The 13,549-nt window shown below is 39.6% G+C and overlaps 1 protein-coding gene across 2 annotated transcripts in view; it reads left to right on the forward strand.

The window, feature by feature from the left end:
- NCK2 (NCK adaptor protein 2) overlaps positions 1-12,178 on the forward strand; it is an 83,808-nt gene extending 71,630 nt beyond the window's left edge. Inside the window, exons 4-5 of one of the 2 annotated variants that reach the window (XM_030279024.4) lie at positions 820-1,541; positions 10,805-12,178. In XM_030279024.4, the coding sequence (XP_030134884.1) occupies positions 820-1,541; positions 10,805-10,999 (917 nt within the window). In that variant the 3' untranslated portion in view covers positions 11,000-12,178. The remainder of the gene's footprint in view (positions 1-819; positions 1,542-10,804) is intronic. The other variant, XM_030279034.4, reaches the window with a different exon arrangement.
- The last annotated feature ends 1,371 nt before the right edge of the window (positions 12,179-13,549 follow it).

Raw genomic sequence — 13,549 nt, forward strand, 5'->3', positions numbered from 1 at the left:
AGTAGGGTTTGCTGCAAAAGTTTGAAAAGTACACCAAGTGTGTTGTGCAGTTTTTCTGTATTGAAACAGACATTAGTATGGTTTCCCTAATTAAAAAAAAAAAAAAGTGATCAATGTTATTGTTGTTTCTTCTGTACATTGTATTTAACACTATAATTAAAGCCATGACAGGACACCAGAATTTACAGATTATAGGGAAACAAATGCAAATGGTCTTCCTCACCATCAGGTTTCTGCTGTTACAGTACGTGATGAAATGTAGGTGAAAAAAGTGTGGATTTTGGAAGGGGGGTTGCAGTTGGAAGGAATTACAGCAGTGCCTGCCTAGGTACTGCCAGAGCAAAGAGAGCAATACAGTCTGCAGAGAAACTTTAGCTTTTATTTCTCTGCTCCTTAATTTTTGTAGGTTTTCTTTCACTTTTTGTCTGAGCCAAATTGAAATCGTCTCCAAAACTAAAAGGCATGATAATTTGACTGGAATTTAAAGATACATAACAGCAAGTTCAGAAATTGTTTCAGTGATTTAGCTGTTCTCCCGGTGAAGAAATCACTGTGTTTAAGTGTGTTTAAACTCTGCTACTTCTGAGAAGAGAATAGAAGTCATTATAACACAAATTGCGCTTTGCCTAATGGTGCATCAGCTGGATGTTAACGAGAATCTCCTAAAGGTGTTGCTATTTCCTGACTATGTAGTGTTACTGAAGTGATCTCCATTTAGCAGTGTTGTTGAAGGGAGAGTACAGCATGTCACCACATCCAGCTTTTGCAGTCTGGCGACAGGCATTCCAAGTGACCACTTTACATTTCTGTCTTTAACAGGCCTGGGAAAAACCAAGAGGAAGACGAGTGCGAGAGACGCCTCCCCCACTCCCAGCACAGACGCAGAGTACCCTTCCAACGGCAGCAGCGCCGACCGCATTTACGATCTTAACATTCCCGCCTACGTGAAATTTGCCTATGTTGCCGAGAGGGAGGATGAGCTGTCCCTGGTTAAAGGGTCGCGAGTGATTGTCATGGAGAAGTGCAGCGACGGCTGGTGGAGAGGTAGCTACAATGGACAGATCGGCTGGTTCCCTTCGAACTATGTGGTAGAGGAGGTTGAGGAGGCAACTGCAGATTCACCCAGCTTTCTCAGCCTCAGGAAAGGCGCTTCCATGAGTAACGGCCAGGGCACCAAAGTACTCCACATCGTTCAGACACTGTACCCATTCAGCTCGGTCACAGATGAAGAGCTCAATTTTGAGAAAGGGGAAACGATGGAAGTCATTGAAAAGCCAGAAAATGACCCAGAATGGTGGAAATGTAAAAATTCCAGAGGTCAAATTGGTCTTGTTCCTAAAAACTATGTAGTTATCATTAGTGATGGTCCTTCTATGAACACTTCCCATCCACCTCAGATAAGCTACACAGGACCATCTTCTACTGGACGATTTGCCGGAAGAGAGTGGTATTACGGGAACGTTACCCGGCACCAAGCAGAATGTGCCCTGAACGAAAGGGGAGTGGAAGGAGATTTCCTTGTTAGAGACAGTGAATCTTCGGTAAGTGGTGCTCAGCCCGCAGGTTTTTAACTCCCCGTGCATGGGTTAGCAAGCACGGCACTTCACAGATTCCCTGTCTTTTCACCCTTAAAGAAGTGAGCAGGGCTTCAGCATTACCAACCAATACCTTCCCTGCCTGTGAGAATTGGTCTGTCAGTGAAATGCAGTGACATTTACACTGAAATTTAGCAGCTGTGGTCTGTATTATCCAGGGTTTTTTAAATTTGTGGACAATCAAGTAAATATTTCAGGCTTCTATTTGGCTTTTCATGTGTTTCTCATGCAATCTTCAAATTTAAAGCACTACAAGATAAAATAATTCTAGGTGATTGAAAATTTGGTCGTTGATTTGATCTTAAAGCTATTTTCAAATAGAATCTTTGCATTGCTCAGTTTTGTTCTGCTTTTAATTTAATAATTGCGTAGTTTCTTTATTAGTTAAAATTCCATTTTAATGTAATTTTGATCTATTTAGATAATTTAGTTTGTAATAAGGTACAGTTATTATTGTATCTGGTTGTTATATACAACAGAGAGGGTCAAGTCAGCAGCTCATATGCCTTGTAAATTGAGCCTTGATGACATTAGAGGGATCTGAGTAAGGCTGGTTATGGTTCATGTAATTCTGAAAGTTCAGATTTAAAATTCAGCTGAAAGGACTTTTATGTATGCTGAGGCTAGAGAATTCACAGTTAAAGTGCTAAAATTTAATTATCCTTTGGCTGTGGTTTTGAAAAGGTGACAGATTTTAATCTTACATCATACATAGCATTGAGAATGTTGACAAAGTACAACTTTGCAACCGTCCCAGATATTTTTATCTGAAGACAGTATTGTCTGATTAAATTTCAGGCACCTCTCCTTGATGAATTTGCTCTGCAAAAAACATGATAGCTATCGAGCTACCCTTTCTTTGAAACTCTATTGAATTCCTATTTCTGCTTAATTGTAATCACTAAACAAAGGCAAATGCAAATAAACCACAGGAGAGCAGGAAGAAAGTTAGAGATTAAATAAAAATAAACTAGAGGAAGACAGGAAGAAAAGTAGGAATTTAGAAATCATGGCCTATTTACAGAGGCTGAGAGGAATCAAGTTTGTTTAGTCAACAGAAGAAAGGACTGTTGTGGGACACACAGTCTTGTAAAATGTAGAAAGCCACTGAAGGATTATGGTAATCATTAAATTGCAGTAATTCCTTTTTTTTCCAACATTCTTTTTCTATCAACATCCTGTCAGATAGGGGCATACTGGATGTGGTGGATTCTTGGCATGTCAGTCCACCAGGTAGAAGCTCACTTTCAGATCTAGAGGTTGCATTGTGATTTATCCTGAGACTGTAGCTATCCATTTCCTTTCATCTCTTGGGAGAGTGCCAGAAGGAGAGTTTGAAAATTAATACATTACTTAAAATACAAAAATGCTTACCCATTTCTCAGGACATGACATGGCACAGGGACCACTGTGCTACAGCTTGGTTTTTTTAACCCTTAAGAGTCTGCCTCTATCTCTGGAGTAAACAAACTACCTTGAAAGAACACCATAACCTTTTAATTTAATTTAACATCATAACTTTTTGCCTGCATTGTTGCTGGAGAAATCATTGCTTTGGAGTACAAAAAGATTCATTCAGAATGTGGTCTTCAAACTATTTCTATTATCTAACACTTAGTGGGATAACAGAAAATTTGTTCAGTTCATATCACAGCAAGTTTTTTGCACGCATGCAGGAAAAAAAAAAAAGCACTGAATTGATGAACTTAGCATTCTCCCTTCTTTTTGTACTCTTTATCTGGTCTTGCAAACCCTATATTTGAGACTTTTTTTAGCAATGAGAAAACTGTAGTTATGCACATAAATGCCTCTGTGTATTAGTACTGCATGTGAGTTTTAGTTTTTATTACGTTTAAAGAAATAATTTACTGCATCTCAAACTTTCATCTGCCCTAATCTTTATATATCATTCCATTATATAGTGTGTTTATGTATGTGAATTATAAAACACTGGGGATTGCTAGTTTTTTCCCTGGAGTGCCACAAGTGATATAATAAGTGAATGGGCATACTTGCTAGAATTGAGAAAAGGTTCATAAAAATATATTTCAAACTTATTATGTATGGAATAAAGAAAGAGTTTAGCAATGACTCATAAATTTCTGACGGTTGCTGTATTTCACACATGTGACTACAGAGGCTGTTCATGCTCTGGCTAAAAGTCACCAGGAGTGTCTTCACAGTCTGAGCAGATGGTCTTGATTAGAGAGAAGAGACTGAGCAGAGCCAAGTTGTCAGCTCTCTGATTTGCTCATCTGACCACCAGACCAGCATTTCTCACTACACTGTGTTGTTAACTCGCCTTTAATGCCAGGGATGCAGGGGTTATTGCTTTCTAGAAAGGTGCATAGATAAAACTGAGCCATGCTCCTAATCCTGTGACTGATTTTTGACCTGTTTTAGAGTTTTCTGTAGTCTTCCATCACCATAGTAACAAAAATTGGTCTGCATAAAAGTTTTCCTTAGATTTCAATTTTGCTCTTGTTACTGAGCTGTGAAAAGCTTTCCTTGGATAGACGGTTTGTATTATTCTGTATTCACTTGATGAGACTGTCGTGTTTTTGCATTTCAAGTGTTAGTAGTTGCAAGATTTTACAATATTTCTCTAGGTTTAACTTTTACAAGATGTTTATCTCACAGCTAGATTCCTTTAGCCAAAAATACTCTTCTCAGTAACACTTAGGTCTAGAGGATGCTACCATAGAGGAGAATAACCTAAGATGAACTTTATAAGGTAGCTAGGAGGCTGATTATCTCCATTAATTACGAAATACTATTATTAGAACCATAAACTTGTTTGAACCATTTAAGTCCATAGTTTATGTAACAGGCACAGTTCCCTACTGATAACATTTTTGCCAACTGTGTTATACCTAGGTAATGTCACCTTAGTTTTAGAGATCTGAAAGAACTGGGCACATGCCTAATTAAAAATACTGCTTACTAGTTCTTTCTGTTGCAGGCTGCTAGGTTGATGAAACCTGCAGTTTGTCTCAAGTATTGAGACAATGAAAAAAAAAAAAGCAGATTTAACCTATGCAGTCTCTGTAGAGCCACTTTTTAGATTGCAGGCTCTTCAGCAGTCAGATTTTTACTCTCTTTGTGTAGTACCTAACCCAAGACAAACAGGTCTTGGCTGATACTAGTGGTCTTGGTTGGGTGGGTGATTGTCATGCTTTGAAGATCTCAGATTTCACTGAGTACAGAACCAAATTTGGGTGAGAAAGGGTTGTTTTGTTCAGATTCACATTAGCAAACAAGTGTGCTAACTAGTACTGCAGCTAACAGGAAGCAGTAGTGTATCACCTCCAGCTTCTGAGCAGACCCTTTTCTGCAGACACCCTTAAACTTCAAAGGGAGTTTCTGTCAGAACTTGTGGGCCTCTTGCAATCCTCTCCAGGTGGGTGTGAAACTGGTGATCAGGCAGACACCAGTGCTTTGTAGTCCTATGTGGTCTTCTCATGAAGCGGAGAAGGTGTTATTTTTCTCAGACTATGAGTGAGCTATGCAAATTTTTGGATGATTTCAGGAGCAGTTATTTATTAGGAAGTAATGGCTACCTTCTGCTGGTAGTGTCACAGCATTCAAATTGCAGTAACCCATCCTAAACAGAGTTGCAGAGTATAGTTTTAAGATGATGATTTTAGGCGTATTAAAATGATACTGAGGACTTGTAGGTATAACTGGATTTGTCTGGTTTTGAGATCATATTTAGCTTCTCCATTCTTTGTCTAGCAATAATGACAATAGAAGGAGGAGGCAGAGGTTCAGAGTTTGTATGGTTGTTGAGGTGCTAATTCTGTAGCATTCAGTGTCCCGTGTTTTCCTGGAGTTTTAATACTTCGACTGTTAACTAGAAGCAGTGAAATGTGGCAACTGTTTAAAAAGTGAACATTGGTCATGTTCTGTGACATGCAGTAATTGGTAAGTACAGGGTAAGTACAGCAGGCATGAGGAGAAAGTTTTTCTTTGAAAACAGGCATCAGGAAATATCCTAGTGGCTTATTTTAAATGGAAGAGCAGAAATCTTATTAGAGCTGTAGTTGAAGATCAGTGAAACCAATTCATATTTGTGACCTGTGTAATTTTGGAACATGACCATTACATAGGGAGGAGAACGGTATTTGCCTATATGTAAATGAAACAGAAGGGGTAGAAAAAGGAATTAACTCTCCCAGATAGCTCTTTCCAGCCTGACCTTAGATCTTTGAGCTATGACTTTGAGTTTTTTGGCTGGGTGATTGAGCAAGAGGAAAAGTGAGGGGAAACTTGGGTGTGGAAGTGGAAGGAGCTGGAGAACCCCAGGACAGGCTCACTGATGGGATCTCAAAGGGTCCGGAATAGTTTGAAAAATGAACGTGTGAGAATATCTTTCTTGGAGAAAGGGCATTGGCAAACAGGATTGGATTGAAAGGGAAAATTTGAAATAAGTTACAAGATCAGTGAAAGATTTTCAGAGGGAACTGTTTTTCACAACCTTGCCATTTATAAATGATAAAATTATTATTTAATTCTCAAATTGAGGACGTGAAGAGGGAACTCTGTTTTTCCGGATTCTCTTGTTTTTCCCTATATTGCTTTATCACTTGTCTTCGTGGTAGTTTTCAATTGGTTTTTTTTTTTTTGGTTTTTTTTTTAAATATCGTTCAATTCCTCACCAAAGAAATAAAGAAATAACTTCCTACCTTTTGTTTTCCACATGCCATAGGCACCAGCTAGCTCATGGTCATCTCTAGGTATAAGCAGGGATTATATATCTCTAGGTATAAGCAGTGTTAAAGGAATTGAAAGCAATTCAAAGTACTACTACACCTGGACTGTTGGTTCATTTGAGCTAATCTTTAATTTTCTGATTTAGGAATTGATTTAACTTCAGGTTAGGTTTTTCAGGTTTAGGTCTTTCCAGTTATGGTGGTGCAAATATATTGTTTCTCAGCCACAAAGCTATGCTCTGTAACTCTGTTGCAGTATCAACTGTTCTGTACACTTAAGGGGTTAAAGCTTACTTCTGATGTGCCTTTATTTGGTGTATGTGAGTCTTTTATTCCTGGAAAAGTTAGTGTGTAAACATCCAAATGTAGCAATTAATTTAAGAGGGAGAAGAGAGAAAAATTGGCCAGCAGTTAGAACAAAATAGCTTAAACAGTAAATAAAATAAACAGACTTGGAGCAAATCCAAGGAGGACAGCAGGGAACCAATTCAAACTGCATCGAACCAGCATACTTTGAAATGAAAGTGTTAAGAACAATAGTTTATTAGATTTTTTTAAAATAGTATTTTTAATGAATTTGCGTTTGTTAGGGCAAGAAGGAATCAAAATTAAAACAAATCCAATTGCTTTTGCTGTTCATTCTTGAGTCCTATAGAAGTTACCACTCTGAGACCAATAAAGGATTTCAGGATTTTTGCAACAGCTGTTTGAGCTCTTCCATCTCTTTGCGCCAGATGATGACTCTCAAAGGAGTTAGATCAGCCTTTCCGCTTTTTACAATTTTTTTAATTAAATCAGCTAATGAAAAGAGTAAACTTTGTAACATATTCTGGAGAAAATATGATAACGTCTTCTACTTATGTATCAGTCTAACTAGCAGGCTCCAGAGCTGTGAAGAACAGACAGTAGTTCATGAGAAATGTTCATTCACTAGGGTTATACTCAAACTGGCAGAAAGGGTATTTAATGTGTTGTGTGGATCAGCCCACAAAGAAGTCAGGCCAATGCCTGGGTCATAGGACAGTAGGTCAGAGGTCCAGCATCTCTCTGCGTGTCATTAAGCACATCCTTTATGGCCTAGAAATAATGTTTCTTAGCAGATACAAGGAGCGTTGAAAACTCCTAATTTTGACATGGTAAAAACAACTGTGCTTTGTCAGAAAATATTAAAACTTCTTCGAGAGCAAAGTGAATATTTCACTTATTTTTAAACTTTGTCTATAACATTGTTTCCTGTTCCTAAAACAAGCAAACAAAAATGTTTAGTTCAGTTTATGAACTTTCCATTTGTCAGTTCTTCTGTTTTAATTGAGAGCCTTTTGGTTACTGGTTTTTGTTTGGTGTAGGTATCACACATGAAAGCAGCAGCACTTAGCAAGATTTTATATTGGTTTCTGAGTCCTAACTGGCTAATCTGTACTTGCTGCCTCAGTCTATCCTTGGTGAGACCCTACAGACCTGCCTGTGTTCAGGGCACAGCAATCAGCACACTGCCCATGCCCTAAATTTCTCCTCCATGAGGCCAGGGTCCCAAAACTTCTGGAGAACTTCATGCAGCCCTCTGCTTTGTGACTGTTTAATGGCTGCTGCTTGGAACTGTGGAGATTGCACTGGAACCAGGTCCCAGGCCGCTGTGACTATGGCTGCTGGAGGGTTTGCTCATGCTGCATTCAGGGCTTTAACCACAGCAAAGTGTTTGTACAGCCAGGTTAGCTTTAATCCAGTGGGGTAGGTGCTGAAAATAAGTCAGTCTTGGTGTGAGTTCTGTGCAGCCTTCTTTATGATGCTGCTGAGGCAGGGGCTTAATATCAGAGATATCTGATTTAAAATATCAGTTTTCATACTTGGAGTTAGGGATGGACCACAGGGCACAAAATGTATCTTGGGTGGGGCACTGCAAATCCCAAAGATACACTCTTCTGCACATTTCTTTCCATCCCTTTCTCCCACCCTTCCCAGTCTCTTCTTGGCAGTCGCAGAGAGTGTTCTGTGTATTTTGAGCCAGTGGCTGCTCAATGCCTTCCTGATGGAGCCTGCGCTGACCCGGTCAAGGCCTGGTGACCCTGGAGTATAGATGGAACAAGTAATTTTCCTATGGGTGTTACATAAAATAATTTCTAAAGAAGTGATGCCTGTTGATCTGGAATGTAGTGGCTTGAGGTAGAAGAGGGTTAGGCCAAGGGTGTGGGGAGGTTGCTGCTGCCTTGAGCAGTACAAAAGGAGAAGAGCTGCTGCCCAAAGCCAAGCCTTGACTCTGAGGAGTTGGACCAGAGCCAGATCAACAGGCATGGCGGGAGCTTTGTTTGCTGTGGGCAGGGTGCATTGAGTCAGAGGGAAGACAGAGAAGCATTAATGCTAAAACAGGTGAGGAGGAAATTCAAGAGATGAGATTTTTGGATAGGCAGGACATGAGGGATATGTGGGCAGAGACCCGTTTTATTGCAGGAATAAAGACAGCATATCTGAGAAAATGCTGTCCTCCAGCTTATTTGGGTATGTGCTTGGTGTGTGTTTGACCCCTCACAAATGCAGTGTAGAGGACTCGAGGTGTGGTTTCATGAACTGAAGTCTGGTGTCAGCAGTAGCATGTGATGGCTCCTGACCCCTCCACTTGGTCCTCTGCTGTGCTCAGGATTGTTCCTAAGGCAGAGCTGTGAACCAGGTGGATTTTGTTTAACCTGGGCAAGGACAGGTTTGCAGTGCTGGCTCAGCCAAAGCAGCGGTGTGGTGGGGAGCAACCAAGGGGCACAGTAAGGTTGTGTCAGAAGCCTTCGGAGGTTTGTGCTTGAAGCCATGCCTCCAGTGGCCTGAGACACTGCAGCAGTACCTCCAGAGTAGCACCAGGCATTACTTAACTCCATTAAGTGCTTGTTACAAACTCCAGTGTTTTCTTTTTATTAATTTTCTTCTTGGCTGATGGCATTTACTTCCATACACCTCTCACAGGGCAAACCCATGCTCCCATCTGTCATATCCCACTCCTACATGGAAGGGAGCACCCAAGATTCATCAAAGAAAGACAAAAACCACGAGGGTTCAAAAGAGAAGCTCATGAAGTTTTATTAGCAAACTACACAGCTGGCATAGAAATTCATGTTTTGCCCCTACTCTCTAATAGTAAAAGCAATAATAAAAGTGAGAATAAAGAGAAAGTGAAAGGGAGATGAGATTGCAAAGCAAAGGAGATCTGCGGTCCTGAATCCAGGATCAATCCAGCCAACAGGGTATCCAGGGCCTGGGCAGCACATCACCAAGGCTTTGTGTGGCTACCTGGTTATAGGTAAGTTTTTCTGTCCCTGAGATTAGGTTTCTTGCTCTTCATGTAAATGAATTAGCATGGGGACTCTTCTGGACCTTTATGGAAATTGGGGGGAGCTTTAAGGGTCTTTTGGTAGTCTTGATCCCCCTCTACTGGACTTGCCTGTTCCTTAACCCCATTTCTATGCCTGCATTATTTTGTGTTGTGTGGTCTCCATGGACCAGAAGAGGAAAATTGGCCCCAGAAGGGTGCTGCCCTACCTCTGCACATCCTGCCTTTTCCAGCCACATCCTTTTCTAACTTGCCTGCTTGAGTGGTCGTTGGTATTTGAGGCATCGATCACCGCACATTAAATCCGTATTGCCCAGGCCTCTACACCATCTCTATGGCCAGCCAGCAGCGGTAGGTGGCTGGAGACAAAATTCAGCTGGAAGCAAGGGACACTGTGTCCTTTCTACCCTGCTATGGTTGCATGTGGTGAAGAAAGTGGAATGGTCTCATTGTGGCTGTTTGGATGACAGCACTCTCCTTGTTAAAGCAACTGATTGCCAGGATGAAGGGATTTCTCATTAGAAATTGTTATGTCCTGAGTAACTTAATTAGTGCATAAATTCTGTGTTTTGTGGGTAGTGGTGTGATGGTGAGATTTGTACGGTGTTTTTCTTCTTCTATAGCTTTATATTTTTTTACAAAGAAAGTGTACTCAATGGGAGAAATTATTCCCTATACATGTGGTAATGAAGATAAAAGGTGCATGCGTTTTTGTCTTTTGCAATGCAAAGCAGGAATAGCCCTCTAGTGGTCACGACTTTAAAGAAAAGTGAAATGGGGAATTTTCTTCATCTGCCCAAGCAATATTGCAGTAATTGTTTTCTCTAGGCTGCTGTAGTGAGGAAGACGTGCATGATAAAAATTCTTCCCTTCTCCTTGACATTCTTGTGCTTCTAGATTGAGTAACTAAGATAATATTTGCAGTTTAGTCATGTAATTGGCAACTTCAGACTGTGCATCTGGGGAGCTTTCACTTAGCTGACTTAACTGCTCACGTTAATAACAATGGTAATTATTTATTGAATAATAGGCAATTGGGTTTCTTAAGTAGCTAAAGCACCGAGCTGTGGCTAATGTAAATTACTGTCAACTATATGACACTGTTTGTTCCTGAAACTGCAAAATTATGCTGTCATTTTGTTCTCTTCTATGTAATTTTTTCTTTCTTTCTCAATTCTTCTCAACAGCCCAGTGACTTCTCAGTATCTCTAAAGGCATCGGGGAAGAACAAACATTTCAAGGTGCAGCTCGTGGACAATGTCTATTGTATTGGGCAGCGACGATTTAATACGATGGATGAGTTGGTGGAACACTACAAGAAGGCTCCCATCTTCACCAGTGAACACGGGGAAAAGCTATATCTTGTGAAAGCACTTCAGTGACGTTGAAGATGGACTTGGCCACCTGGGCCTCTTATAACTTACAAGCCTTAGGTCCTAAATTCACTTTTATAGAGCAGAGCAATATCTGAAGCAAGCTTAAGGAATAGGCTCTTTCTAAAGTGTTTGCTCTGTCAGTTGCAGTTTGTCTTTTTTTTTTTTTTTGTTTGCCTCTCTTTGTGTTCCAGTTTTGTTAACCTCTGACCACCTCTCTTCAGGTTGAGAGTTTCCCTTGGGTGGCCATGGCAAGCACTCACCTTCCCAGCAGAGTTCAAAACGCCCCTCTCCTGTGTACGTTTACATAGTTAGCTCAGATCAAGGAGGGGCGTTTTCAATTCAAACCAGTGTTAATCTGTTCAGACTGCTCATGCAGGCAGAACTATCCATTCAGAGACATCGGGCACAGTTTGAATGCACTGAAGCTGCAGCTGCTTAAGTGAGAGAGAGTAGACATAACAGTTGTGGCTGTGAGTTCTGTAGCTATATCGCTTACCGAGTAGGATAATACAAAATCTCCTAGTTCCTAGAAGCACTCTTTACACTGTACTCTGCTGTTACATTGCCTCTCTGACTCTTCGTAAAGAGTACACTAATTAAAAGCATTTTGTAATAGTACTTCTTAAACTACTATGGTAAGATTGTAGTAAAAGAAAACTAGTGTATTTTGGTCTGTAATTGCAACAAAGAGAAATTTTATTTGAAAGTTGATTACTAGAGAAAGAATAATTGAATTGTAAAGGCTGAATGTTTTGGTAATCTACAACCAAATGTGCCATCCACATAATGCTTTTTCCTCTTGCCCTTCTGCTTGTTTGAATTAAACGATTATGTATTTAATTCTCAAAGTAATATGTATCTGTAGCTGATTGTTGACACTAATACAGAAGATTAATAAAAACTGATCTTGGGACAGGGTGGGGCGGGCTACCAACACTATATATATATTTGCTTTACGGAAAGAAATCTTCGGGTTTTACAGAGGATGGTGTGGTTGGTAGGAAGAGACGCACAGAATGTTTATGAAGAAAATGCATTTTTCTCTTTTCTTTACATTTAAACTCCTTTATGGTTTAAATATGCAGTCTTTAGATGGCACATTCCTGAGATTGAAGAACGGATCATGAGATCTCAAAATCTTGCATACTCAGTTTTTTGGATATTGTAATAAAAAAGGTATTATGTTATGACGGAGTACTGGATTTATCCTTGGGTGGTAGTCCTGGTGTTATTTTAGCAAGGTGAAATAGAGTGAATAATGAATTTGTTTGTCTTGGAATTTTTGTGGTCTAAAAAGAAATAATCTGTGACTGCAGAGGACAGTTTTAATATGAGGCAGTGTCTAATGAGCTCTGTGTGTCTTGTTGCTGTGATAATTAAGTCCATTCATAGCTTTAAAGAAATCTGCAAGATGGACCTATTTCCTGGTATCTCTTTGCTATTAAGACACATTTCTTACCTATTCTGTGTTTCAGCCAGTAGTAGTGCAACTACCTCTGTGTAGAACTCTAGAGCAGGTTAAGCAGATACTGCTCTGTCTGACCTGCTTTGGGGTAAATCATGCCACTGCCAGGAGACTGCACTGGCACCTTTGCCAGTGAACTGCAGTCTTGCTCAGATCCAAGAGGCAGGTACAATTTCTGAAGTTCTATGCATGTACTATTTTTCCACCACTCTTGAAATCTTATTTCTGTAAGGTTTTCTGAATTGACAGCTTATATTGGAACTGAAAAATGTATTTTGCTGTATGTGCATTAACTGAAAATTTGGCAGTGACACTTATGCTTGATAAGGCTTAATGAAAGAAAGCAGTGATACAGAGCAATCCAAAATGATCATACATTATCCTGAAGAGCACCTACCCACAACTGTCTTCTAAGAAGATAGAAGTTTTCCTTAGGAAGTTGGTGAGAAGCACCAGTTGTTTACAACTTATCTACAGAAGGACTCCACAGTGGGCTTCTTAAACCTTATGAGTGAATTCTGCAGAGAATGTAGGGATTTGCCTTCTAATACCTAGTTTTTTTCTTTAGGTGAATCAAAGCATGTACCGGGTATGGCAATAATATTAAGAAAACTATATGTTGTATGAGCATTTTCAGGTTTGAGTGAATTGCTTTTCAGTCTTGTCTCTTGGTAGTATTTGCAAAAAATATATATGGGAATGGTTTACCTTTTCAGTAAACAGATTACTCTAATTATTGTTTCATGCCCCGTGTTCATTTTTTTTTGGTGAAATATTCCCTATGTTTCCTGTTTCAGGAGCCTTCATATGCCTTTTGCAATCTTTTTTCACTTTTTTCTAGAGTCCATTTTTACAAGCTCTCTTAGTTCCTAACTCCTTTCTAATCTTAGTAGCTTAGAACTAAATCAAATAGACATCTGAATGAAGGTTTTACAATATACTTTATATTTTAATGGATTTATCAAATTTCCTTTGTTTGTTTTTGTTACCTCATCCTCTGTAAACAGCTTCTGTGTCTTAAAGTGTAAATTGTAAAGTGCTTTGTTTTGGAAGCAGTTAGTTTATGACCTTTAAATTACTAGCTCGAGTAC

Source organism: Taeniopygia guttata, chromosome 1, assembly GCF_048771995.1.
Source record: "Taeniopygia guttata chromosome 1, bTaeGut7.mat, whole genome shotgun sequence".
Lineage (NCBI taxonomy): Eukaryota > Metazoa > Chordata > Aves > Passeriformes > Estrildidae > Taeniopygia > Taeniopygia guttata.